We start from the raw sequence: 27,323 nt of genomic DNA on the forward strand, positions 1-27,323 counted from the left end.
TATCACTCACCCTTCGATATTTTCTTTCAATTATTCATCCCTTTGTCGTACACACAGCCTATCTGTCGCCGCACCACGCAGCCCCCGTAGCCGCTGAATCTTCTCACAAGCATCATCGCTATGGCTCAGTGAATGCACAGTCTGTCCGACAGTCGTTCGAAGATGAGTCAAAAGTCACACTGTGAGGAGAGATATCTAAAAAATAAGAAACATTTATTTGATGCGTAATAACATATTTACTTGTACTCTAATATACACATTTTTATATTGAGAAGAAAAAAATTTCTTTCACAAATGAGAAAAAATATATTTTCTTGAAATACTATTGCTTTTTATGAAAGCAATTGCTCTTATTCTATTTAAACAAAAGAATTTTAAAAAATTTAGATTTAAAATGTTTAATATGTTATTAGTACCTATTGAATAAATATTCCTTAATTTCCAGATACTTTTTCTCTCGATACGATCTTTCTCCTTCAAAAGAGAGCAAGAAAGTACGAAATTTCTTGCGAAAAAATACGGAAATTGACGAATAGAATTGACGAAGATTTTCCAGGCTACTTCGAAGCCTGCTCGCAGCTCGTTCGATTATCCGGTAGTCGTGATCCCGCGGTTCAGTCAGCGAGAATTCATTAACGAGGAAACAAATTCCTCTGGCGGGCGCTCCTCGGCGGCTACGCACTCGACGAGCGCCGTAATGACTGCGTGCCGGGTGTCAATATCGCTGTTTAATTTGAAAGACGTCCTTGTCGGATTCCCAGCCTCTGTACTCACTGTGCATACGCGCGTTACACAATTTCCTTCTGAATAATTAATAGGCTCGTCAGTGGAACTCTCTGCAGCGCTAGCTCTCGCACCGCCACACTCTGTGTGTAGTAACAGCCAACGAGGGCGACTTTGAATGGACCCCATTCATTTGAGTCGAATTAGACGATATACTCTTTCGTTGCGTTGCGATGTACGTTAGTTTGGCGCTTGCGACTATAGTTACACGCCCATCCAACAGACGCCTCGTGCGGGCACACACATATTTATATATATTTATATATAAGTATTATAGACTTATAGATGTAGCTGTTTTATTTATATCTTATTTTGCCGCACATACACACACACACACATACACATACAGAGTGTTTGACGATAATATATAAAATTCTCATGTAGATTAGATCAAATTGAACGAAAGATTCTCCTATCACTTTGCGAATAGCCATGGAAAATTTTCAGTTATTCATTAACCTTACAGTCGTCGCGCTACTTTTCGAACACGAGTCGACGCCTGGGATTTTGAGAGACCCCAATATAAAAAATTATTTTATATCTTTTATGCTGGGAACTTAAATATTTTCTCTGTTTAATTAGGTTTTTGGGGTTCATGTAAAATATAAGAAAAGACTATTTTGGATATAATATTCTCTTAAAGGTCCCATGCGATGACTGTAGGGTTAAAGAAGATCAGTGATTATTCGCTAAAATCTTCTTTTGGCTGACAACTCAAAATTTTACGTGGTTGTTCGCAAAATGATAGAGGAACTTTTTGTTCAGCTTGATCTCATTTACACATATACGAGAGTTTTGTATCGTCAGGCACCTGTATATATACATGCACACACACACACACATACACACGCGCGCGCTCACACTCCTACACACATACCTCGTACTACGCTCATTGTCGTAACGTCTCATTGTCTTATCCGATTACATTGTGTGAATAATTACATCTACGCACAATAATCCAGTGTCGACGCGGCGTAGTGTGTCACCAAGTTACACTCGTCTCGCTTCAGAAGGAACATTCGTCGCAGCTAATGATGCCACGTTATTAATGCGCGTGCGACACGCGCGCGTTGTCCGGACTTGACTCTTAACAAAACTCTCCACAGACTCGCCGTAATCTTCGACGTCATAGCGCTTGTCACGATCTACTCGAGAATTGTGCTTCCTCGCTTCCGCAACTCTCTAAAACTCGTAGTGCTAGATTGAATGAAATTCTTCGCGTCGATCTATCCGCGTGCGTCGTGATTGAAATCAATCTTAAAGTACTGAGATTTATTGTCATGCTATTCACACTTGTTGCGATTTTCGTGAATTTTTCTGTATAAATTTGAGACATTTTCTTTCATCTTTTTTTGTGCTACAAAATCGACCGCGAAATCTTCCGACACTGCAATGTGTACAACAAATACAAGTCACTTTTATATCACCATGTGTCGTAAAATCACTGTAAATCGCTGTAGAGATTTGAGAGCCGAGGATGATGTCCCCATTTTATTTTCATTTTTTGTAAATCTTGGACAGCGCATTTATATATATTTTTTTTTATACGTAAGATATATAGATTTGGACTGCGTGTCTTTTTCTGAGCATCCCGATGCAAATACTTTTTTCTTCTCTGCAACACTGTCTCGTATCGCGGCGCCTCGTATTGTCGCATGAGCCCAGTCATATAACCCGTTACCCTAAATCTCTTCAGCTTCCTGGTTTCCTTCTTGGTGGACGCGAGAGGCGGTGCAATGCGCGGATGCAGGCACAGCGGCGTCCGCGTGATTGTCCCACCGCGCAAAGCTGCGATGCCTATGCGTGTCACATGCAGATACTTGAGGAGGGACAAATTGACGAATCCACCACCCTTGATGGAAGGGGAGGCGTTGGCCAGCCGCATCCTCGAGCTGGGGCCCGTGGGTGCAAAATTCTTAGGGTATGTCTCGCGTATCCTTCGCAATTCATTTTCTTCGCGTTCACGAACGAACGATTACGCTTATAATAAGAACGTGAGGTAACACAGGAGTTGCCTTAATTGACAGATTCACCTTAATTGACTTCATTAATTTTGACTTTACAGCCCTGTTATCATAGAGGTACCACACTTCGCGTCGCTGCGCGGAAAGGAGCGGGAGATAGTGATTCTTCGATCAGACAACGGGGAGACCTGGCGCGAGCACACTTTGGAAGCCAGCGAGGAGGCTGTCCAAGATGTGCTTAACGAGAGCTTTGAGGGAGAAGGTGCGATCTCGAACGATTTCTGCCGCAACTTTCAAACGCGCACAGTCTTGTCGGAGCCACGCGAATAATGTATCGAAATTTCCAGAGCTAAGCCAGCTGGAGGATCTCCAAACGTCTCGCATCGTTAGGATACTCACCGTAGATTTTCCACATTACTTTGCGGTGGTATCTCGCATCAGACAAGAGGTCCATGCGGTTGGTCCCGAAGGCGGCACCGTGTCGTCGTCCGCCGTGCCACAAGTACAAGCTGTCTTCCCGCAAGCGGCCCTCACCAAGAAGATCAGAGTCGGTCTGCAGGTATCTCTTCAATTTTCTCTCACCGCCGACGCTCCCGATTTCGTATCACAGTCTCATTAATTCATTTCATAAATTACTCACATTTAATGAATTCATTCAGTTCAATTCAACTTAATTTATTTAATGAATTAATTCATTCAATTACGACGCGATACTTTACATCTTGATGGCATTCTTATTTGTTTAATCTGGTATACTAGTTTCTTCTGCGATTTATTTGATTGTAGTTAATTCAATACTTTTTTGTTTTAAACAAAAAATCTTATTATTTAGTAATAATTATATTGTGGTTATTAGTTATTAGCTATTATTGTTATTATTAGTTAATTAGTTTATCTGCCACATTAGATAAAGTTAATTATTATTACTATGTGCAGGCACACCCGATACCTGCGGATCTCGTCGCTAAGTTACTCGGGAACAGAGTGGCGGTGTCGCCGATCGTTACTGTCGAGCCGAGACGAAGAAAGTTCCACAAGCCGATAACCTTAACTATCCCGGTGCCACAGGCGGCCAATAAAGGCATGATCAACCAATACTCCGGGGACGCGCCAACTTTGAGACTCCTGTGCAGCATAACTGGTAATATATGCTTGCACGTAACATTGTAGAGCAGCGTACCGTCTTACTGGAAAATCTCTTACCGATAGACGGCAGAAACTAACATCTATAAGCCGCATATACATATATATATATATATATATATATATATATATATATATTTATTTATTTATTTATTCATTTACATACGTCTCTTCGGTGTACATATACATGTTCTCGTTGCCGAATTGCCGTAATTGCGCATTCGAGTGTCGAACTTTGTAGTTTAGCAGGCATGAACACAGACGGTAGGCTATTCTCGAGCGTTCTCTCAGGTCGTCGGGACTGCCAACGATGATATTGTACGTTGCACGCGAAGAAGTGGTGATGGTGGTGATTGCTTTAATGGTAGTAGAGCACTCTTGCAACTCTCGTGTTTATATGTGCGGTATGTGCGGCGAACGGTCCGAACGAATCCTCGTGGTGGTTTGCACCAGCAGTGTGTTATAACGATGTAACGGGCAGTCAATGCGACGCCCTCACTTTGGACTCGGAGGACGATCGATTCCACGTGTGTATCAGTGTCGATTAATACGCGTCGTGTTTGTGTTTACTTTTTTCTTTCTCGTCGTAAATGACTCGCGCGCCACGCAACATGACACGCGTATTTACACCCGTGGAACGTCCCGAGGACCTTCGGATAGAGATTTAAAAGGGAGATGGTAGCTGCATGTCTCATAGAAAACATTTCGTTGAGTATCATTATTGTATACATATCTTGTTGTGATTCATTGTTAATGCTTGCATATTGTTAGGATTGAGTCATTTAGGTATGGATTATCAATTAAAGTAGATAACATTTTTTACTACCTAGCCCATTGTGAGCGTTAACTTGCCAAGTTTTTGTTTCAGCACATTCCGTTTGACTGGTAATCGCTTCAGTCTGTATATTAGTGAATAGCCATTTACATGAAATTGTGCTCATGAGATATGTGTATCTTAGGTTGTCATATAACAATATGATATCCAATTGTGATATCAAATAGTTCGGAAGGATTTGTGCGTCGATTGCAACGATATCACATACACACTAGATATTCTTGCTGAAATTTATCCTCAAAGTTACAGCATCTAACTCGCGACATTTTACTCTCGATGCAACATATGCGTAAAATCTTTACTTCCAGCTCGAATTACACACACACATATACAGTTACTTGTATATTCGATTCTTCAGATCGGTCTTGTGAAAATTTACACATTTCCTCTCACACATATGACGACACCATATGCTGATGACAACAACAGACGCACACCTGAGCGTAATTCGATCAATAGTCTCGTGATTTTGTATCTTTCGTTTGTCGCTTAACTGTCATCTTCTATTTCCACACACTCACGACTGCCTTTTACACGACGCCGGATAACGCTTCTTCTTTGTTTTGCAAGCATTACCATTCTCGGTCTTTCTCTCTCTCTCTCTCTCTTTCTCTCTCGGCCATGCGTCTACTTTTTACTTATTATTACACCGATAAAAAGCACCTGACGTCAGCGCACAGTTACAGCGACCGTTTTTAAATACGACACCTTCTCGGACTTGTTATTGTCGATTGTTAATCTTTCAAGAACCATTACTTTGCGGTAAGCATTCATTCACGTCCGACTTGTCAATTGTTCGTATTTAATTCCGGTCATGCGAGATCATTAAAATACTCTACACACAACACATACACACACACACACACAACACACACACATACACATATATTTCTCTCTTGCCATTTACGCGTTTGCAACACGGACATATTTTAATAATGTTATTGGACTTGGCATGTATGTCGTTCAGGGGGTCAGACTCGGGCAGTCTGGGAGGACGTCACAGGCTCGACGCCACTGACCTTCGTGAAAGATTGCGTTTCCTTCACTACTACAGTCTCCGCTCGCTTCTGGCTGATGGATTGCCGTAACATTTCCGAAGCCACGAAAATGGCCACGGAACTATACACGCACGCGACTCACGTGCCGTTCATGGCCAAGTACGTATTCTCCGATGATGTGACCAATGCGCCCTTCAAATTACTAAACGCAGATGCAGACCAGAACGCAGAGGTGACATGTCCCTTTTAACGAGCTCTTTTCCTTTCCCGCAGGTTCGTGGTGTTCGCGAAACGAGTGGATCCAATGGAGGCGAGACTACGCGTGTTCTGTATGACGGACGATAAAGAGGACAAGACTCTGGAGCACCAGGAGCACTTTACAGAAGTCGCCAAGAGCAGAGACGTTGAGGTAATTTAGTATTTTTTTGCAACGTTTAGTAAAACTTTCTATGAGGTTGGTGCAAAAAGTTCGTCGTGATTGTCAGATAAAATAAAAGACGAAATTATCCGATTATTGAAAGATCGAACGAGAACTTCCTATTTTCCTTTCGATATCCAAACTTTCTATAAGAATCGAAAAAAATGACAAATCTTTTGCACAAATCGTTGAAAACGTAATTACATAAGAGTAATTATTAACGTAATTATTCGACATGATTGTTACGGATATTTTATGTCAAAGCGACTGTGAACTTCGCATGAGGTGTATCGCAAATGTTCAAGAGGTCGTAAAATCTTGCCGTAGGTTCTGGAAGGGAAAACGCAGTACATGGAATTCACGGGCAATCTTGTTCCTGTGCTGAAGACTGGCGAGCAGCTTCAACTGCCGTTCCGAGCCTTCAAGGAGAACAGAGTTCCGTTTACCGCGAGGATAAAGGATCCGGACGCCGCGGACATGATGGGTCGCATCATGTTCATGAGCGAGCCGAAGGTGCCGCGGGGTGAGCTGCCGCAAACACCGATCTGCACACTGAATATCCTGCTGCCGGAGAAGATCTCGCCGGACACCGCGGTCTCCGAGCTCGACCTACTCGAGCTGTCGAAGAACTACAGCTTCCTGCGCGACGGCGGAATAAGTAAGCAGCAAGAACATTACTTTGAGCTCAAATTACACACCATTGTTCGACACATTCAATTCTTCAGATCTCGTGAAAATTTACATATTTCTTTTCCCACATAAAAAGGCTATATACTGATAACGACAACGGATGCCTACTTGGACGTAATTTGATTAAGTTTCTCGTGTTTCTTGTAACTTTTGTTTCTCACTTAAGCATTATCTTCTATTCCCACATACCTACGACCGCCTGTTACACAATTCGGAAAGCGATTACGCCCGGATTATTACGTTATGGGGATTCTTATCTCACACGTCACGTCACGTATGTTCCCTTTTCAGGCAGACCAGACGCTATCCACAGAGCAACTATCCGTCTGACCGACATCGCCAATCTGTTGAATACGGATTGGGAACAGTTGGCGGAAGAGTTGAACATACCGCCCAACGATGTGGCTCTAATCAAGCAAGAGTATCCCGATAAACCCGCGCAGCAGGCCGCGGCGATGTTCAAGATCTGGCAGAACAACGGAAACAAAGCCACGGGTGAGTACTACGACGGATTACGCAACTCATCTCGCGTCTGTATTGCGTACACTAACGTACCAGGCGGAAGTATCGGCCGAATTTTCGGTAAATGAGACGACCGAGACGACCGCTAATTGCCTCTCGGTAACATTTAAAAAAAGGAACTCATTCCCCTCGACAAGGTCAATTAATCGGACGCGCGCGCTATAGTTGAGTCACACGCGAGGAATCTCAACCTAGCTACGTAGATGATGATCTCATTGTGCATTATTATGCCTGACATAAGTCTATACAGTCCGCTCCCTCTCCTTCCTGCTAATGGCATTGCCTCGCGGCAGTTTCTGCAATCGGCAGAAATAACAAGCAGTCAGTGGCATAGTACGTGATCGGCGGCCGAGCGGCGAAAGTGATTAAGATATAAGTGTCTTCTTTCGTGCCGCGACGACGTGCTTCTACTTAATCGAGCCGATTTTTGCGAGTCGTCTAATAGCCGAGTGACCGTCGAAATTGAAGGCACTTGTACTTTCTTCGCGAGTGCTAACTTGTTTTTTTTTAGTTTCTTTTTACTTTTCTTTACTAGGACTCGAGTGTTTTACAACAGTTTGAGTTCCTTAAGAAGTTTACGGTTCGTAAGGTAGACTTTAGTTTAGTTTAGCTTGGATAGTTTAGTTTAGCTTGAAAATAGAAAATAAAAATACAAAAAGCAATGTTCATATCTCTGTATCAAGAATACGAGAGACAGAATCATTACACGAGCGAGCTCCTGTTAATATTTCGGAGATGTCCTTGCCCGCGGCCACGGTGCTTGCAGAATTATTCAGGTTTGTGCGAAACAAGCGCGAGCATAAACCGCGGATATTGACGATATAAATGACTGGGAATATGTTATTTCTATATGTTGTATCTGTGTAACTCTCATTGAAACTTGAAAATTGCTTTAAAAAATGCGCAAGATTAACATATCGTATTGTTCTTCTGATTGACAGGAAATACGTTAGAAAAGGCGCTCAATAAGATCGGTCGTGAAGATATAGTAAACAAATGTATTTTCAACGTCGAGTTAGTGACGGACGACGTGGAGAAGGCTGTCGCGAGAGTCAGATTAGATCAGCCTGGCTTTGACTCATTGAAAGAGGAATTGGGACCGTCGAGAAACACGTCGCTCCGTCGTGATGCTACGATGGACCCTAAGATGGACCCTGATTATGAGGAGCCTGACAGAATGAAGGTACATGTTTTATACAAGTCTACAAAATTTTACGCGCTATGTGAAGCTATGCACAGCTCAACTAAATACCTATCAAATTCATTTTGTGACAAAGTGTTTGGAAAGAAATTTCCCTTTTTTTTTATTAGTTTCTATTTAACGAGAATTATCATAGAGCATGCTTAAATGCGTATTGAGGATAAAATGAGAAAAATACGATTCATCTCAACACGATATCTCACGATAACTTTTTTATGTGGCTGTAAGAGCCAGAAGCTCCCCCACTTTCATGCGCAGCAGCAATTTACTCGAGTAACTGCGTTTCGACGAGCGTGGGACTCTTGTAATTCTCGATTCTTTTCATTCCAGGACTCTGAATCGGTCGAGGATCTCAGTATCACTGGCAGCGTACACGACAAGCGAAGTAAGTACAACAGCTACGGCTCCGCGTTTAAGTTTTTTTTGTTTTTATATTATTACTCGCTCTTGCATTGCGCTCTTATATACACACAATTCGTCAGAGTTGAATAATTTCAAAATTACATTTTCTCTTTCCCTTACTCTTACTGTACTTCTCAATGAGAATGTGACATCATGGCTCGTAATATTTGAATGAGTGATACACGCCAAGCCACACAATGCGCTACACTAGTAAGCAAATTGTGTGGACGCACACGGACACACACATATACACGAAAACCGTGCACCTTACTCGCGCTTACCTAGAAAAACACGTTAGCTGTACGCTTGGTGTACAATATTTTTACACAACGACCACATTCTCCTTCCCAGCATTCGTCTTACATTTCATACGATACAAATTTGTCTCTCATCGTGTTCGTCGTCATCCTCGCTATTATCATCATCATCATCATCATCATCATCATCATCATCATTATCATCACTATTGTTGTCGTCGTCGTTATTATTATCAGCATTTCATGTTCTCTGTTTCGTGTATCGTCGCTAGTCGTTTACACATTTTCTGCACTTCACAGCCAAACAGCACGTCACAATCACAAACGGCACTGTATTCAACGGAACCTCGACCCCCATCAAAGACAAATACGCGAGCGACGAGAAAGAGCTCGGCGACATGATGGCCGATTACCTTACGCACAAGTGTCACGTGGCCGACACGATGAGCAAAAAGTCGCGCGACGAACTGGACGATCCGGAGAAAAAACGGGAGAAAGTGATCGCAGACGCCAACAAGATAGTCTCTGGTAAGTGACACGAGTGCGCTTACGCGGTAATGGAATGGTGGGTTGAGGGGCCGTGCTTCACTCTGCTGGCAGAGCAGGCAGCCGTTTAATCGATCCTAAGCGCGGAGCTACGTCGCCAAAGTAAAAGCAATTAATAATATTAATAATAATTACCGTCATAATATTAATAATGATCAAAACAGAACATGCCGGGACTACTACGCATTTGTTTTCGGGTTTTCGGCAGCATGACTGAATATATTATAATGCTGCGGGCGCACGCTTCAGCCTAAAGGAGATCGATTATATTACTCGTATTAACCATCCGTCGACGAACTGTCGCGTTTCGCCGGCGCGCTATCATAGGACTCGCTATAATCGCAGGCGATTACTCACACCTCTCCCTCCCGGTGATATCGTGTTCATAGTTATGAGGCTCTACTCGTCTCCACGAAAGGGGATCTCTCGGACGAACGCTTCGGGACTGTAGAGTTCCACTTCCTTCTCTTCTCGAAGCTTGGCGCATTTGTTCGCGTTTAAACGTTATTTTTGTCTTCTCCAATACAATGAAGAACATATTTCTCGTATTGCATTATTGTAGATTACTTACGTAACTGTTTGAGAAACAGTAAGTGCCGCCGTGTTGGACTGCCGTGTCACGGACGGCGAAATAAACGCACGTACAGTGAATTGTTTAACGCAATTTTTAATAAGATTATTTTGACAAATGATTTATGAAATGCGAAAGCTCTCAGAAAGACATACATCTCAATGCCGATCTCTGTCACTGATATTAAATTTAACAACGTGATTACATTATTTAATAACGTGAAATTGAAGTAACTCATATTACCGTCGTCGTGCGCAGAGAACAACAAACTTTCTTTGATTTTCATGTAAGTATAGTGGATCAACATGATGCGCACGATTCTATTGCAGGCGGATTATTGCGCTCAGTCGAATCGATCCCAGTGCGAACTAGAGAATTGTTGTTGTTATAGTGGCACAATGATTCTGGACACGATTCACATCTGTGCAAACTCGCAATAAAATCCATCATCTCGGCTTACAATGAACAGAAACGTACGTCTCGCAAAGCGCGAACGGCGTACGTGAGCACTAAACGTTTTTTATCTCTGCGTCATCTTTTTACTTCCACTCACAGGTTCTGGAGGCCGAACCGTCTGCGGATTCTCTTCAATTTTTTATCAGCTTGCTTTGATTTTAATATGTAACAGATTATTTATATTTCGCCTGTCGAGCAACTCTTACTGTATATTATACAATAATTTTTATATCTCATTTTAACCCCTCTCTTTCTCTCTCTCTCTCTTTTTCTCTCTCTCTCTCATACACATCCCATCCCACTAATGTCCTTCTATTCTGCCGACACTTTCGATTAATTTGTTTCAGCAGGGTTTTCGCTGCAATTATTTGGCGTTGCATGAGTGGCCAATATGTGTGGCCTAATTGTGTGCGCGCACGGAGCAGCTGTCATTAGAAAGAAAAGAAAAAGAAAAGCAAACAGAGAGATCACTTGTTGTGTCGTGTAGGCCATCAGAAGTGTTTTCCATTCGTTTTACACATAGTTGATAGATTAAAAGCGAATAACTAAAGCAAAAGTCGCATCACTAATCGGAGAGTAATCGTATGCGGTTCTCTTGTGAGACAATAATCAAGAATTTCGTTTTTTATCTTGTGAAATTGATATTTTACATTTTACACGATTGATTGGACACACTTACGCCGCTACTTATTTTCTAACAACCTCATTTTTTTTTTTTTTTCGGTACCTTCAGCATTCATTCATACTTTAATGATCACAGTTTGATACGATACTAATCGAGATACTGCCGGTGAACTACAGTTCGGAATTGCAAGCTACTGTAAAGGTTCCGAGTACAATTTGAAAATATGTATACTTGAGAATTCATTGCACCGCGTAGTCGATTGTCGCGTGATACTGTGTACTCTTGATACTTTACTTCTCCTTCTTGAATCGTGCCTATTGACGTCTCTACATATCTGTATCCGGAAATTGATTGATTCAGATGTAGTGAGAAGATGGCTGCTCCACAGCACATACACTCCACGCACAATACCACACTACAGTCTAACCGCAGTTTCAATCAAAGAGCAATGTCGAGCGAGCCAGCTTACACTAATGATGACGAAATTGACAATAAAAAAAATGTGTTCCTTTATTTTCTGCCACGTATACAGATGCCTAAATTATATGATACTTAATTAACAGGTGTAATAGCAGACGCTGAGAAAGAGAAGGGGAAGTTAGCGAAGGAAGGGTGGTCGGTGGTTTATGATGATGATGATGCGCGGGACAGTAAAGAGGCGCGGGGTGCGGTAGGACAGACGTTAATTAACGTACACTTAGATAGAACGGCCGCAGAACCGGAAGGTATCGTTCCGAAAGCGGACGCCGAGCCGAAGGGCGCGGTTGCGAAAGCGGTCGCCGAGCAAATCCCGTCTGTTGAGCCGCCGATGGTTCGGCAGTACCGCGACGTTAAGCCGGAACCCAAGGTTAGCACTTCGAAAGTCGTAGTTTCCGTGAGCGATCCGAAAATAGGTGAAAAGATTACGACGAAGACCACGGTGGTCAAGCAGTTCGATCAGACGCCGGCTAAGGTAATCGCGAAGGAGACCGTGGTAGTTTCCCCCGATAAAAAAGACGTCGTTAGCGAGAAGGAGAAACTTTCCAAGGAGGGCAAGGAGGTCGACGAGAAGTTGTTGACATCCGCGGACGCGGGTCTCGCGAAAAAACCCAAGGTTGAGGCTACACGAATCGATGAAAAGCTCGACGTGAAGGTTCCTGCAGATAAGGATAAGGACAAGAAGAAGGAGAAAGAGAAGGATAAGGTTGCAGTGCAGGTTGACAGTGCACAAGCCGATCAGAAGAAGCCAGATTCGAAAGCTCCTGCAGACAAGAAGAAGGATAAGGAGAAAGAGAAGGACAAGGAGAAGGAGAAGGATAAGGAGAAAGAAAAGGACAAGGAAAAAGAGAAAGATAAGGAGAAAGATAAGGATGCAAAGCAGGTAAAAACGTCGGCTTACGAAGACGTTTACAATGTGCAGCATCCGCCAGGCAGCACCGAAGAGAAAGCAGATGACGAGGCGAAGAAGTCGAAGGACAGAGGCAGCGGAATATTCTCGGGTATATTTAAGGGCGCTAAATTGAAGAAGAGTAAGAAAAGCTCGAAGGACACGTCCTTTGACAGCGGTGACGAAGAGCCGAAGGCCGCTGCAATGAAGGCTCCTGAACAACAGACGGAACAGCCTTCCGACAAGATAACGGATATCTATTTCGACAGCAAGCTTCCAGAGATCATGGTCGCACCCAACGTGAAATCGGCCACCTTGGAGTTCCTGGATGACTCCAGACGAGTTGCCGCGGGTATGCACGTGCCTTACGAAGGTCCAGGTAAAACGGAGGATGTCATCAAAGAGGAGAAGAAAGCAGAGGAGGATAAAAAAGTTGAATCCACCGAAGGCGATGATGATGGCAAAGACAAGACGGGCTTCTTCTCGAGTCTGTTCAAGAGCAAGTCCAAAAAGGACGAGATCGCAGACGGGACAGTCATACCCGTGATCCACGTGGAGAAGCCGAAGGAAACCGCGGAGCAGATCGCAAAGAAGGAGAAGAAAAAGTTGGCGGCGCTCGCGAAGGAGAGTGAAGAGCTGGAGCAACAGCTGAAGGAGAAGGCGAAAGATGAGACAGTTAAAGTTACCGAGGTAACGTTACCAAGTGTGCCTGCCGAGAAAGAGATCGAGAAAGCCGTGAAGAACGGTACAAAGGTTGTAGAAGACGCAAAGAGCAAGATCGCCGCGGACGAGCAGCCGCGCGGCAAAGACGACGAGAAGGGCGAAGATCAAGTGAAGGAGAAGGGCGGCTTCTTCGGCATCTTCAAGAGCCCGAAATCAAAGGAAAAACGACTCGCCAAATCGAAGGAGACGTCTCTCGACAGCGGCGACGAAGAAATCCGAGTTGTCACGGAGAAACTCTTGGACGACACTCAGAAGGTCGCCGACGTTAGTATCGTGCCAGTTGCGTATAAGACTGACGGCACCAAGGTCATTCCGCAAGAAGAAGTGCGCACTTTTATCTCAGCCACCCACTACGATGCCGACACGCCCGCCGACAAGATCAGCAAGTCCTACGACGTGGTCCAAACAAAGACGACGATCGAGAGGACTGTCATTCACGAGGAAGTAAATGGGAAAACGGACGTCGATAAGGAGAAGGGTCGGAAGGAGGAGAAAGTAGTTGCTGAGAAAATCGTTTCGGAGGTGAAGCCGGAAACCACGGTGGAACCGAAAGTACCTGAAGCAGAGAAAGAGGCAACCGACGAGACCAGCAAGGAGAAGGGCGGCGGCTTCTTCGGCATGTTTAAGAGTCCGAAGCTGAAGAGCAAGAAGCGCAGCCGATCCCGAGAGCAGAGCTCCTCGAAGGAAACCTCATTCGACAGCGGAGACGAGGAAGTCCGTTTAGCAACGGCGAAGCTGCTGGAGGACACGAGACAGTTGGCAGACAGCATGCAGCATCCGGTTGAAGAGAAGATCCCGGAGCAAGAGGTTTCTGCGCTCGTGAAAACCGCTGTCGAACAAATAAAAAAGGAGGAGATGAAGAAGTCCAGCATTCCTGAGGACGAAGTGGCCGAGAAGGAGAAAGGAAGCGGCATCTTTGGGATATTCAGAAGCCCCAAACAGGCGAGGAGCTCCAGAAGCAGATCTAAGGAGAAGACTCCGTCGCTTGAGTTACCGGACAGTGGCCAGGAGGACTCGCGGGATGTAACAGCAAAGTTCCTGGAAGACTCGCGCACCGGATTGACAGATCTGGAGCAGCCAAAACCTGACAAGGATGACAAATTGACAACTGAGATAGAAGATGTCGGGAAAGCCATCAAAGACGGCAAAGACGCAGTCGCCAAGAAAGTAGACGAGAAGACGTCGGATGTCGCCGACTCCGCCGAGGCTGTGAAGGACAAGGCAAGTAAGGAGACGAAGAAATTGAAGGAGAAGGGATCGGGTTTCTTGTCGGGAATCTTTAAGGGCACGAAACATGCTGTGGAGGGTATGACGGACGACGTCAAAGAGTTCTTAGACGAGACGAAGAAAGAAGCCGCTTTGGAAGAAGCACGAGCGAAAGAAGCGGCAGCAGCTGGTTTGAAGGACATGGAGCAGACGAAGGACGCCGTAGTAGCCGACATTAAAGATAGCGCTGATAAAGCTGCAGCAGACATCAAGGACATCAAGGATAAGACGGTGTCGGCAGTGAAAGAAAAGAAGGAGAAAGTAACAGAGAAGGCAACGGATCTCGCGAAAGCTGCCGCCGATAAAGTGGCAGCAGATGCGAAAAAAGTTGACGAAAAAGTCGAGGCAACTGCGAAGGACGCCGCGCAGGTCAGCAAAGACATCAAAGAAGCAGTTGTCGCAGAGGCAAAGGAAGACGCCAAAATTGTCAAGGAGAAATTATCATCAGCTGCTGAGACTACTGCGGAAACCTCAGTGAGTATAAAAGACAAAACTGTGAAAGAAGCGAAAAAGGCGAAAGAAAAAGGAAGCGGATTCTTCTCCGGCATATTCAAAGGCGCGAAACACGCCGTCGAAGATGCAACCGACGACGTAAAAGATTTCCTGGATGAAACGAAGAAGGAAGCTCAATTGGAAGAAGAACGCACCAAAGAAAAGGCCGCGGCAGGTCTCAAGAGCTTGCAGGATAAGAAGGACGCTGTCGTCAGTGGAGTTCAAGAGACAGCCGACAAAACTGTTGCAGATATTAAAGATGCCAAGGATAAGACAGTGTCTGCAGTTAAAGACAAGAAAGATAAAATCATAGAAGAAGTATCGAAGGATGCTCACAAAGTCGCCGACACCACAAAAGCAGCCGGCGAAAAAGTCGCAATGGAAACAAAGAAGATTGGTGAGAAAATCGGCACAGCTGTAGCGGATGTTACACAGGGTGTTAAAGATACTAAAGATGCAGCAATTAAAGAAATACAAAAAGAAAAAGAGGATACAAAATTGGCGAAAGAAAAACTAGAAGCAGGTGCTGAAGCCGTCGCGGAAACTATAGAAGGTGCAAAAGATAAAGCGGGCAAGGAAGCGAAGAAAGCTAAAGAGAAGACAAGTGGTTTCTTCTCCGGAATATTTAAAGGTGCGAAACACACTGTAGAAGATGCGACAGACGATGTCAAAGAATTTCTGGACGAGACTAAGAAGGAAGCTGCTCTAGAAGAGGAACGTGCTAAAGAAAAGGCTGCAGCGGGTCTCAAGGATTTGAAAGATAAGAAAGATGCTGTCGTCACGGGAGCCCAAGAAGTTGCAGGAAAGGTGGCTGCTGATGTAAAAGATGTCAAGGATAAAGCAGCATCTGCTGTGAAAGACAAGAAGGATAAAGTTGTGGAAGAAGTTTCGAAAGATGCCCAGGAAGTCGCCGATACCACGAAGGCAATCGCTGAAAAAGTTACGACAGAATCAAAAAAGGTTAGTGACAAAATAGGATCAGTTGCGGCAGATGTCGCCCAAGGTGTTAAGGACGTCAAGGATGCAGCAGTAAAAGAAGTGAAAGAAGACACAAAAATGGCGAAGGAGAAATTGGCAGCAGAAGCTGAGGCTGTAGCGGAAACCGTAGATGAAGCGAAAGAAAAGGCGACCAAAGAAGCCAAAAAAGCTAAAGAGAAGACCAGTGGTTTCTTCTCCGGAATCTTCAAAGGCGCAAAACACGCAGTGGAAGATGTAACCGACGACGTCAAGGAATTCGTGGACGACACGAAGAAAGAAGCTACAATGGAAGGAGAGCGTGCCAAGGAGACCGCAGACAAAGCTGTTGCTGACGTTAAGGATGTAAAGGATAAGGCAGCTTCTACAATCAAAGACAAAAAGGACAAGATTGTGGAAGAAGTTTCGAAAGATGCTCAAAAAGTTGCTGACACCACGAAAGCAGTTGGGGAAAAAACAGGGGAAGAAACCAAGATAATCGGTGAGAAAATCAGCATAACAGCTGCAGATGTAGCACAGGGAGCTAAGGATACCAAAGATGCAGCGGTTAAAGAAGTGAAGGAAGACACAAAATTGGTTAAGGAAAAATTGGCAGCAGGAGCTGAGGCTGTAGCAGAAACCGTAGATGGAGCGAAAGAAAAGGCGACCAAAGAAGCAAAGAAAACTAAAGAGAAGACCAGTGGTTTCTTCTCCGGAATCTTCAAAGGCGCAAAACACGCAGTGGAAGACGTAACCGACGACGTCAAGGAATTCGTGGACGATACGAAGAAAGAAGCTACAATGGAAGGAGAGCGTGCCAAGGAGACCGCAGACAAAGCTGTTGCTGACGTTAAGGATGCAAAGGATAAGGCAGCTTCTACAATCAAAGACAAAAAGGACAAGATTGTGGAAGAAGTCTCGAAAGATGCTCAAAAAGTTGCTGACACCACGAAAGCAATTGGGGAAAAAACAGGGGAAGAAACCAAGATAATCGGTGAGAAAATCAGCATAACAGCTGCAGATGTAGCACAGGGAGCTAAGGATACCAAAGATGCAGCAGTTAAAGAAGTGAAGGAAGACACAAAATTGGTTAAGGAAAAATTGGCAGCAGGAGCTGAGGCTGTTGTAGAAACCGCGGAGGGAGCGAAAGAAAAGGCAACCAAGGAAGCAAAGAAAGCTAAAGAGAAGACCAGTGGTTTCTTCTCTGGAATCTTCAAAGGCGCAAAACACGCAGTGGAAGACGTAACCGACGACGTCAAGGAATTCGTGGACGACACGAAGAAAGAAGCTACAATGGAAGGAGAGCGTGCCAAGGAAACCGCAGACAAAACTGTTGCTGACGTTAAGGATGCAAAGGATAAAGCAGCTTCTACAATCAAAGACAAAAAGGATAAGATTGTGGAAGAAGTCTCGAAAGATGCTCAAAAAGTTGCCGGCACCACGAAAGTGGTTGGGGAAAAAATAGGGGAAGAAGCCAAGATGATCGGTGAGAAAATCAGCACAACTGCTGCAGATGTAGGACAGGTAGCTAAAGATACCAAAGATGCAGTGGTTAAAGAAGTAAAGGAAGACACAAAATTGGTTAAGGAAAAATTGGCAGCAGGAGCTGAGACCGTCGCGGAATCTGCGGAGGCTGCCAAAGATAAGGCTGGTAAAGAAGCAAAGAAGGTTAAGGAGAAAACAGGTGGTTTCTTCTCCGGTATATTTAAAGGAGCTAAACACGCCGTCGAAGACGTAACTGGCGATGCCAAGGAATTTGTGGACGAGACGAAGAAGGAAGCTGCACTGGAAGGAGAGCATGCTAAAGAGAAAGTCGCTATTGGAGTCAAGGACTTAAAGGATAAAAAAGATACCGTCGTGAGCGGAGCTCAAGAAGCTGCAGAAAAAGTTGCAGCTGATGTGAAAGATGTTAAGGATAAAGCAGTATCTGCCGTAAAAGACAAGAAAGATAAAGTCGTAGAAGAAGTTTCGAGAGATGCCCAAATAGCTGTTGCTACCACAAAAGCAGCCGGTGAGAAGGTTGCAACAGAAACAAAGAAAGTTGGTGAAAAAATAGGATTAGCTGCAGCAGACGTCGCGCAAGGCGTTAAGGACGCTAAGGATGCAGCGGTTAAAGAAGTGAGGGAAGATACTAAATTGGCGAAAGAGAAATTAGCCACTGGTGTTGAAGTTGTCACAGAAACCACGGAAGGAGTAAAAGAGAAGGCCACAAAAGAAGCGAAGAAAGCCAAAGAGAAAACCGGTGGTTTCTTCTCTGGAATATTCAAAGGAGCCAAACACGCCGTGGAGGACGCTGCGAGCGACGTAAAAGAATTTGTGGACGAGACAAAGAAAGAAGCTGCATTGGAAGAAGAGCGTGCTAAGGAGAAAGTCGCTGCTGGGGTTAAGGACTTGAAGGATAAAAAGGATGCTGTTGTGAGCGGAGTTCAAGATGCCGCAGACAAAACCGCCGCCGACGTGAAAGACGCCAAGGATAAAACAGTTTCTGCAGTTAAAGACAAGAAAGATAAAATTGCAGAAGAAGTCTCAAAGGGTGCTGAGAAAGTAGTCGACACCACGAAAGCAGTCGGCGAGAAAGTAGCTGCGACTGCTGCGGATGTAGCACAAGGAGTTAAAGATACTAAGGAAGCAGCTGTTAAAGAGATCAAAGAAGACACGAAATTGGCAAAGGAGAAATTGGCGGTTGGTGCGGATGCTGTTGTGGAAGCAGCCGATACCGCCAAGGATAAGGCGAAGAAAGCCAAGGAGAAAGGATCTGGCTTCTTTTCTGGCATATTTAAGGGCGCGAAACATGCCGCGGAAGATGTAACGGAAGACGTCAAGGAACACGTGAGCGATGCTAAGAAGGAAGCTGCAGAAGGATTAGAGGGTTTGAAACGCAAGAAAGACGATGCAGTAGACAGTGCCAAGGACATTGCGGATAAGACCATCGAGGGTGTAAAGGACGCCAAAGACAAGACCGTTTCAGCCGCGAAAGATACGAAGGACAAAATCACGGACACAGTCGCTAAAGACGCAGAAAAAGTAACAAGCACGTTGAAGGCAACCACTGACGATGTGGCTACGAAGATGAAGGAAGTTAAACAAAAAGCGGAAACCACGGCGGCGGACGTCGGACGTGGTGTAAAAGATGCCAAGGATGCGGTTGTCACAGAGGCGAAACACGACGTCAAGGTGGCGAAAGAAAAATTGGCTGCTGGAGTTGAATCCGTTGCGGATACAGCGGAGGCTGCCAAGGACAAGACAACTAAAGAAGCGAAAAAAGCCAAGGAGAAGACCAGTAGCTTCCTCTCGGGAATATTTAAGGGATCGAAGCACTCCGTGGATAGCACAGCGGAAGATGTGAAGGAGTTCTTGGAAGAAACCAGAAAGGAAGCAGCATTGGAGCAAGCGCGCGCTAAGGAGGCAGCAGAAGCCGAACTAAAAGACCTGGAACAAAAAAAGGATAGCATCGTGACTGAGGCGAAAGAAGCGAAAGATCGTGTGGCTGAGAAAATAACCGAACAAGTTGGCAAAGCTGCTGACGCGACTAAAGCAGTGGGTGACAAAGCAGTTGCTGATACAAAACGAGTTGCCGGCGATATCGCGCAAGGTGTCGCAGACACCAAAGACAGTGTGACGAAAGAACTGAAGGAGGACGTGCAGAGATCGAAAGACAAAATTAAAGCAGGCGGCGATGCAGTGATGGATAGCGCGGTAGCTACGAAGGACAAAGCAGCGAAAGAAGCAAAAAAAGTTAAAGAAAAAGGTAGTGGTTTTCTTTCGGGAATATTTAAAAGCGCAAAACATACCGCGGAAGAAGTGTCCGACGATGTGAAAGAATTCGTAGACGAAACGAAAAAGGAAGCTACAGCGGAGGAAGAACGCGCCAAGAAGAAAGCCGCCGCAGGCCTCAAAGATTTGAAAGATAAAAAAGACGCTGCCGTTGCAGGAGTGCAAGAAGCTGCAGAAAAAGTTACAACTGATGTGAAAGATGTCAAGGATAAAGTAATATCTGTCGTAAAAGACAAGAAGGACAAAGTTGTAGAAGAAGTTTCGAAGGACGCACAGAAAGTTACTGATACTACGAAAGCAGCCGGAGAGAAAGTGGCAACGGAAACCAAGAAGATTGGTGAAAAAATAGATTCAGCTGTAGCAGTCGTTGCGCAAGAGGTCAAGGACACCAAAGATGCGACGTTAAAGGAAGTAAAAGAGGACACAAAATTGGCGAAGGAAAAATTAGCAGCAGGAGCTGAGACTGTTGCGGAAACTGCAGACAGTGCAAAGGATAAAGCCACCAAAGAAGCGAAGAAAGCTAAAGAGAAGACTAGTGGTTTCTTCTCCGGAATCTTTAAAAGCGCAAAACACTCTGTGGAAGACACAACTGACGACGTTAAGGAATTCGTAGACGAGACAAAGAAAGAAGTTGCACTGGAAGGAGAACGTATCAAAGAGAAGGTTGCTGCTGGAGTCAAGGATTTGAAAGAGAAAAAAGATGCCGTCGTGAGCGGAGTTCATGAAACCGCGGACAAAGCTGTTGCCGACGTGAAAGATGCAAAGGATAAAGCAGCTTCTACAATCAGAGACAAGAAGGACAAGATGGTAGAAGGAGTCTCGAAAGATGCCCAGAAAGTTGCTGATACCACAAAAGCGGTTGGAGAAAAAATAGGGGAAGAAGCCAAGATGATCGGTGAGAAAATCAGCACAACTGCTGCAGATTTAGCACAGGGAGCTAAAGATACCAAGGATGCAGCGGTTAAAGAAGTGAAAGAAGACACAAAATTGGTTAAGGAAAAATTGGCAGCAGGAGCTGAGACTGTCGCGGAAACTGCAGACAGTGCGAAGGATAAAACCACCAAAGAAGCGAAGAAAGCTAAAGAAAAGACCAGTGGTTTCTTCTCTGGAATATTCAAGGGCGCGAAACACGCCGTGGAAGACGCAACCGATGATGTCAAAGAATTTTTGGACGAGACGAAGAAGGAAGCTCAATTGGAAGAAGAACGTGCCAAAGAAAAGGTCGCGACAGGACTCAAAGACTTAAAGGATAAGAAAGATGCTGTTGTGAGCGGAGTTCAAGATGCCGCAGAAAAAGCCACCACCGACGTAAAAGACGCCAAGGATAAAACAGTATCTGCCGTAAAAGATAAAAAGGATAAAATTGTAGAGGAAGTATCTAAGGATGTCCAGAAAGTCGCCGACACCACGAAGGCGGCTGGCGAGAAAGTAGCCGAAGAAACGAAGAAGATTGGTGAAAAAATCAGCGCAACTACTGCGGATGTAGCACAAAGTGCCAAAGATACCAAGGATGCAGCGGTTAAAGAAGTGAAAGAAGACACAAAATTGGTTAAGGAAAAATTGGCAGCAGGAGCTGAAGTTGTCGCGGAATCTGTGGAAGCTGCTAAAGATAAGACAGGTAAAGAAGCGAAAAAGGCCAAGGAGAAGACAGGTGGTTTCTTTTCCGGTATATTCAAAGGAGCTAAACACGCCGTCGAAGATACAACGGATGACGTAAAAGAATTTGTAGACGAGACGAAGAAGGAAGCTGCGTTGGAAGAAGAGCGTGCTAAAGAAAAAGCTGCTGCGGGTCTCAAAGATTTGAAGGATAAAACGGACGCTGTTGTTAGTGATATTCAGGAATCTGCCGAAAAAGCCGTTGCAGATGTCAAAGATGCAAAAGACAAGGCAGCTTCTTCCATCAAAGAGAAGAAAGACAAGATAGTGGAAGAAGTCTCGAAGGATGTTCAAACAATTGCGGACACCACGAAAACAGTCGGTGAGAAAGTTGCGATAGGAACTAAGAAAGTCGGGGAAAAAATAGAATCAGCTGCAGCGGACGTCACGCAAGGTGTTAAAGACGCTAAGGATGCGTCAGTAAAGGAAGTCAAGAAAGATACAAAATTGGCGAAGGAGAAATTGGCAGCAGGAGTTGAGGATGTTGTGGAAACAGCGGAGGGAGCGAAAGAAAAGGCAACCAAAGAAGCGAAGAAAGCTAAAGAAAAGACCAGTGGATTTTTCTCCGGAATATTTAAGGGCGCGAAACACGCCGTGGAAGACGCAACCGACGATGTTAAAGAATTTTTGGATGAAACGAAAAAAGAAGCTCAATTGGAAGAACAGCGGACCAAAGAAAATGCCGCCGAGAGTCTCAAGGATTTGAAAGACAAGAAAGATAGTGTCGTTGCTGGAGCTGAAGAAACTGCAGAAAAAGTTGTTGCTGATGTGAAAGATGCAAAAGATAAAACAGTTGCCGCTGTCAAAGATAAGAAAGACAAAGTTGTAGAGGAAGTCTCTAAAGATACCCGGAAAATAGTTGACTCCACAAAAGCAACCGGTGAGAAAGTGGTGACAGAAACGAAGAAAATCGGCGAAAAAATAGAGTCCACTACTGCAGATGTCACTCAAGGAATCAAGGATGCCAAGGATGCGGCAGTTAAGGAAGTGAAAGAAGATACAAAAGTTGTGAAAGAGAAATTAGCGGCGAGCGCCGATGTTGTTGTGGAAGCTGCTGACAGTGCAAAGGACAAGGCGAAAAAGGCTAAAGAGAAAGGAAGTGGCTTTTTCTCGGGCATATTCAAAGGCGCGAAGCACACTGTAGAAGATGTAGCTGATGAGGCGAAGGAACTCGCAGACGATGTCAAGAAAGGAGCAATTTCAGAAAGTGAACGTGTCAAAGACGCGGCGGAATCCGGTCTGAAAGATTTGAAGGATAAGAAAGACGCTGCGATCAGTAGTGTGAAGAAAGCGGAGGACGAAACTAAAGCAGCCATGAAGGACGCGTCGGATAAAGTGGCAGAAAAATTATCTGATGGTGTCCACAAGGCTGCCGACGGCGTTAAAGACGCGAGTGATAAGTTGGCGACCGATGTAAAAGAGGCGGGCGAGAAGGCGAAGTCAGCCGGACGAGATATTGTAGAAAGTATCAAGGATACGAAAGATGCGATTGCGAAGGAAGTTAAAGAGGACACGCAGGCAGCTAAAGAGAAGTTAACGGACAGTGCGGAAGTCGTCGCGAGCAAGGCGGAAGCGGCGAAGGATAAGGTTGCCAAAGAAGCGAAGAAAGCGAAAGACAAAGGTAGCGGTTTCTTTTCGGGAATGTTTAAGGGTGCGAAGCAGAGTGCCGAGAGCGCGAGCGACGAGGCCAATAAATTCTTGGACGAAATGCGAAAAGACGCAACGTTGGAGCAGGAACGCGTGAAGGAGGCCGCGGCGGAAGGCTTGAAGGACCTGGAGCACAAGAAGGATACTGCTGTCAGTGGTGTAAAGGACACGGCCGATCGAGCTGTTGCTGACGTAAAGGATGCCAAGGACAAGATGGTTGCAGCTGCGAAAGATACGAAGGAGAAAATCGCAGAGAAAGTATCCGAAGATCTCGAGAAGGCTACTGATGCGACAAAAGCCGCTAAGGCTAAAGTGGCATCAGAAGCGAAGGAAGTTGGTGAGAAGATAGATTCAACAGTACATGACATCACGCAAGGAGTCGCGGATGTTAAAGACGCAGCTGTTAAGGAAGTTCGAGACGATGCGAAGATGGCGAAAGAGAAAGTGGCAGCTGGCATTGAAGCTGTAACCGAGGGTGCTCATACTGCAAAGGACAAAGCCAGCAAGGAAGCGAAGAAAGCAAAGGAAAAGGGATCTGGCTTCTTATCGGGCATTTTCAAAGGCGCAAAACACGCCGTGGAGGATGCAACTGACGACGTCAAAGAGTTTTTGGACGAAACAAAGAAAGAAACTCAGTTGGAAGAACAGCGGGCTAAGGAAAAGGTCGCCGCAGGACTCAAAGATTTGAAAGAAAAGAAGGACGTTGCCATTAGCGACGTTCAAGAAGCTGCCGACAAAGCCGTTGCAGATGCGAAAGATGCTAAAGATAAGGCAGCTTCTATCATCAAAGACAAGAAAGATAAAATTGCGGAAGAAGTTTCCAAGGATGCCCAGAAAGTCGTCGATACTACGAAGGCAGCTGGTGAAAAAGTAGCGGAAGAAACGAAGAAGATCGGTGAGAAAATCAGCGCAACTGTCACGGATGTGGCACAGGAAGCTAAAGATACCAAGGATACAGCGGTCAAAGAAGTGAAAGAAGATATAAAATTAACTAAAGAGAAATTGGCAGTTGGAGTTGAGGCTGTAACTGACGGTGTCGAAGCTGTTAAAGACAAAGCGACGAAAGAAGCGAAGAAAACCAAAGAAAAAGGATCCGGCTTTTTATCTGGCATATTTAAAGGCGCGAAACACACCGTAGAAGAAGCGACCGACGACGTGAAAGAATTCTTGGATGAAACGAAGAAAGAAGCTCAGTTAGAAGAACAACGCGTCAAAGAAAAGGCTGCGACAGGTCTTAAAGACTTGAAGGATAAAAAGGATGCTGTTGTAACCGAAACTCAGAAAGCCGCAGAGAAGGTTGCAGCTGATATGAAGGATGCCAAGGATAAGACAGTCTCTACAGTGAAGGACAAGAAGGACGAAATTGCAGAAAAAGTTTCGAAAGATGCTCAGAAAGTCGCCGACATCACTGGAGCAGCCGGTGAGAAAGTCGCGACTGAATCGAAGAAGATCGGGGAGAAGATCGACGCAACTGCAGTGGATGTTGCGCAGAGTGCTAAGGACGTAAAGGATGCAGCGATGAAAGAAATTAAAGAAGATACGAAGATAGTAAAGGAAAAATTGGCAGCTGGATCCGCGACTGTAGTGGATAGTGCCGAGGCAGCTAAGGACCAGGCGACTAAAGAAGCGAAAATAGCTAAGGAAAAGGGTTCCGGCTTTCTGTCAGGCATAGTAAAAGGCGCGAAACACGCTGTGGAAAGCGCGAAGGGCGACGTCAAGGAGTTCCTGGATGAAACAAAGCACGAGGCGGAGTTGGAGGAAGCTCGTGCTAAGGAGACAGCAGCAGCTGGATTAAAGGAGCTGGAACATAAGAAGGACACTGTTGTTAGCGGCGCAAAAGATGCAGCTGATCGAACTGTCGCCGGAGTGAAAGATGCCAAAGAGAAAACAGTGACTGCTGCGAAAGACACGAAGGATAAGATCACCGAGAAAGTGTCCGAACAGCTGGACAAAGCTGCTGACACAGCCAAGGCAGCTAAAGACAAGGTGACGTCAGACGCGAAGGAAATCGGTGAGATGATGGATTCCACGACGCGCGGCATCGCGCAGAGAGCTGCTGACGCTAAGGGCGCAGCAATTAAGGAAATTCAGGATGATGCGAAGATGGTGAAGGATAAAATGGCAACCGGTGTCGAAGTTGTAGCCGACGGTGCCGAAGTCGCTAAAGACAAAGCGACAAAGGAGGCGAAGAAAGCTAAAGAAAAAGGTTCTGGCTTCCTGTCGGGCATAGTCAAGGGCGCGAAACATGCCGTAGAAAGCGCCAAAGGTGATGTCAAGGAGTTCTTAGACGAAACGAAGCACGAAGCTGAACTGGAAGAAGCTCGTGCCAAAGAAGCAGTAGCGACCGGATTGAAGGAGCTGAGGGACAAAAAGGACAGCGTGGCGACTGACATGAAGGACGCCGAGGATAAAATAGTCAAAGAAGCGAGCAAGACTGTAGACACGACGAAGGCAACGGTGGAGAAGTTGGCGAGCGAAACCAAGAAGGTCGGCCAGAAAATAGAATCTAAAGCGACAGATATTGCGCACGACATAAAAGACACCAAGGAGAGTCTCAGCAAGGAGATTAAAGAAGACACGAAGGCGGTGAAGGACAAATTAACGATCAGCGCAGATGCCGTCACAGATGGTGTTAAAGCTACTAAGGACCAGCTGGCAAAGGATGCCAAGAAGGTAACAGATAAAGGCTCGGATCTCCTGTCTGGAGTAATGCAAAGTGCAAAGCAGACGAAGCAAGACATTACCGGCGACGTGAAGGACTTCTTGGAGATGACAAAACAAGAAGCTGCCGCTGAAGAGGCTCTAGCTAGAGAAGCTGCAGCGACGGGATTGAAGGAACTCAAGCAAGCGAAGGATAAAGCTGTTGATGAAGTTAAATCCACGACGGCTAAAGCTGCGAAGAGTACGAAGGATGTCAAGGAGAAGAGCGTATCCAGCGTAAGGGACGTCAAGGACAAGACCATTTCTGGGATAAAGAGTGCAACTGGCAAAGTAGTTGGCGAAATTTCCGACGCTACGAGGACGGCAGGCGAGAAAGCCAAAGCCACCGGTCAAGACGCGACGCAGAGAGCGAAACGTACCAAGGACGCCGTCGTAAAGGAGGTGAAGGACGACGCGCGAGCCGTCAAAGAAAAATTGGCAGCTGGAGCGAGCGCTGTCGCTGACAGCGCAGACGCCGCCAAGGACAAGACCACGAAGGAAGCCAAGAAAGCGAAGCAGAAGGCTGGCGGATTCCTAACAGGCGTGGTGAAGAGCGCCAAACACGCAGTGGAGGGGGCGACCGACGACATGCGAGAGTTCCTGCAGGAGACTAAGCAAGAGGCAGTCGCGGAGGAAGCTCGCGCGAAGAGCGATGTCACTCATGCGAAAGGCAGAGCCGCCGTTAAATCGGCCAAGGACGACCTGAAGGCCAAGTCCAACGGCGCCATGAAAGACGTCAAAAAGAAGGTCGCCCCGAGAATTCCCAAGGTCGAGAGCGCGAGAACGAGATCGTCGTCGTCGTCATCGTCGTCTTCGGCGACGGACACGCGCGTAGGTAGTTATCGCGAGGTCGCGTCCGAGCGCATTCAGGGTGCGGTCATCCGCGGCCCCGAGGCCGCCATGCCGGAGAGGTCGACTCCCAGCGACGTAGAGCATTTATCTGAATCAGTTAGGGTTAAGAAAGTCTCTCGCATTCCACAAAAGATTAGTCCAGGGAAAGATACCGGCGGGGGGGAGGGCGGTCATGCGTCGACCGTCGCGTTAGACGATTCAGGATCGAGTTCAGGTTCGGTTTCGAGTAGATTAGAGACAGTATCTGTGGTAGGGCACCCCGAGCCTCACACACGGCACACCGTCACCACAGTCGTGACAAAGTCTGTGCGAACGACCCCACCACCACCCGGTCTCGCCGAGTTCAGTGACAGTAGAACCGAAGGTATCTTGCAATAATTGCGTTATCCATATCTCTCTCTTTCTATATATATATATATATATATACACATATATATATATATATATATATATATATATATATATATATATATATATATATA

The 27,323-nt window shown here is 45.4% G+C and overlaps 1 protein-coding gene and 1 long non-coding RNA gene across 25 annotated transcripts in view; one reads left to right on the top strand and one right to left on the bottom strand.

The window, feature by feature from the left end:
• The window catches only part of LOC116841844, a 3,035-nt gene extending 1,219 nt beyond the window's left edge, over positions 1 to 1,816 (bottom strand). Inside the window, exons 1-2 of the long non-coding RNA XR_004377628.1 lie at positions 417 to 1,816; positions 11 to 195 (exon numbers count right to left, since the gene is read on the bottom strand). This is a non-coding gene — a long non-coding RNA (uncharacterized LOC116841844). The remainder of the gene's footprint in view (positions 1 to 10; positions 196 to 416) is intronic.
• LOC116841833 (ankyrin-3-like) overlaps positions 1 to 27,323 on the top strand; it is a 125,776-nt gene that overhangs the window by 84,383 nt on the left and 14,070 nt on the right. For 15 of the 24 annotated variants that reach the window (XR_004377608.1, XR_004377613.1, XR_004377614.1 and 12 more), the window contains 12 exons: positions 2,480 to 2,704; positions 2,849 to 3,009; positions 3,095 to 3,306; positions 3,684 to 3,888; positions 5,684 to 5,882; positions 5,997 to 6,132; positions 6,469 to 6,799; positions 7,123 to 7,326; positions 8,295 to 8,536; positions 8,885 to 8,939; positions 9,514 to 9,741; positions 11,975 to 27,205. Coding sequence is in view for 5 of the 24 variants with exons in the window: in XM_032810234.1 (XP_032666125.1) it covers positions 2,480 to 2,704; positions 2,849 to 3,009; positions 3,095 to 3,306; positions 3,684 to 3,888; positions 5,684 to 5,882; positions 5,997 to 6,132; positions 6,469 to 6,799; positions 7,123 to 7,326; positions 8,295 to 8,536; positions 8,885 to 8,939; positions 9,514 to 9,741; positions 11,975 to 27,205 (17,429 nt within the window). In the remaining 19 variants the exon portion in view is untranslated. Of the gene's footprint in view, positions 1 to 2,479; positions 2,705 to 2,848; positions 3,010 to 3,094; positions 3,307 to 3,683; positions 3,889 to 4,661; positions 5,653 to 5,683; positions 5,883 to 5,996; positions 6,133 to 6,468; positions 6,800 to 7,122; positions 7,327 to 8,294; positions 8,537 to 8,884; positions 8,940 to 9,513; positions 9,742 to 11,974; positions 27,206 to 27,323 lie in introns of those variants that run through there. The other 9 variants (XR_004377612.1, XR_004377615.1, XR_004377626.1 and 6 more) reach the window with 3 other exon arrangements.

The sequence above is a fragment of the Odontomachus brunneus genome, unplaced genomic scaffold (assembly GCF_010583005.1).
Source record: "Odontomachus brunneus isolate Ranch 3 - 2012 unplaced genomic scaffold, Obru_v1 Obru_scaffold_019, whole genome shotgun sequence".
Lineage (NCBI taxonomy): Eukaryota > Metazoa > Arthropoda > Insecta > Hymenoptera > Formicidae > Odontomachus > Odontomachus brunneus.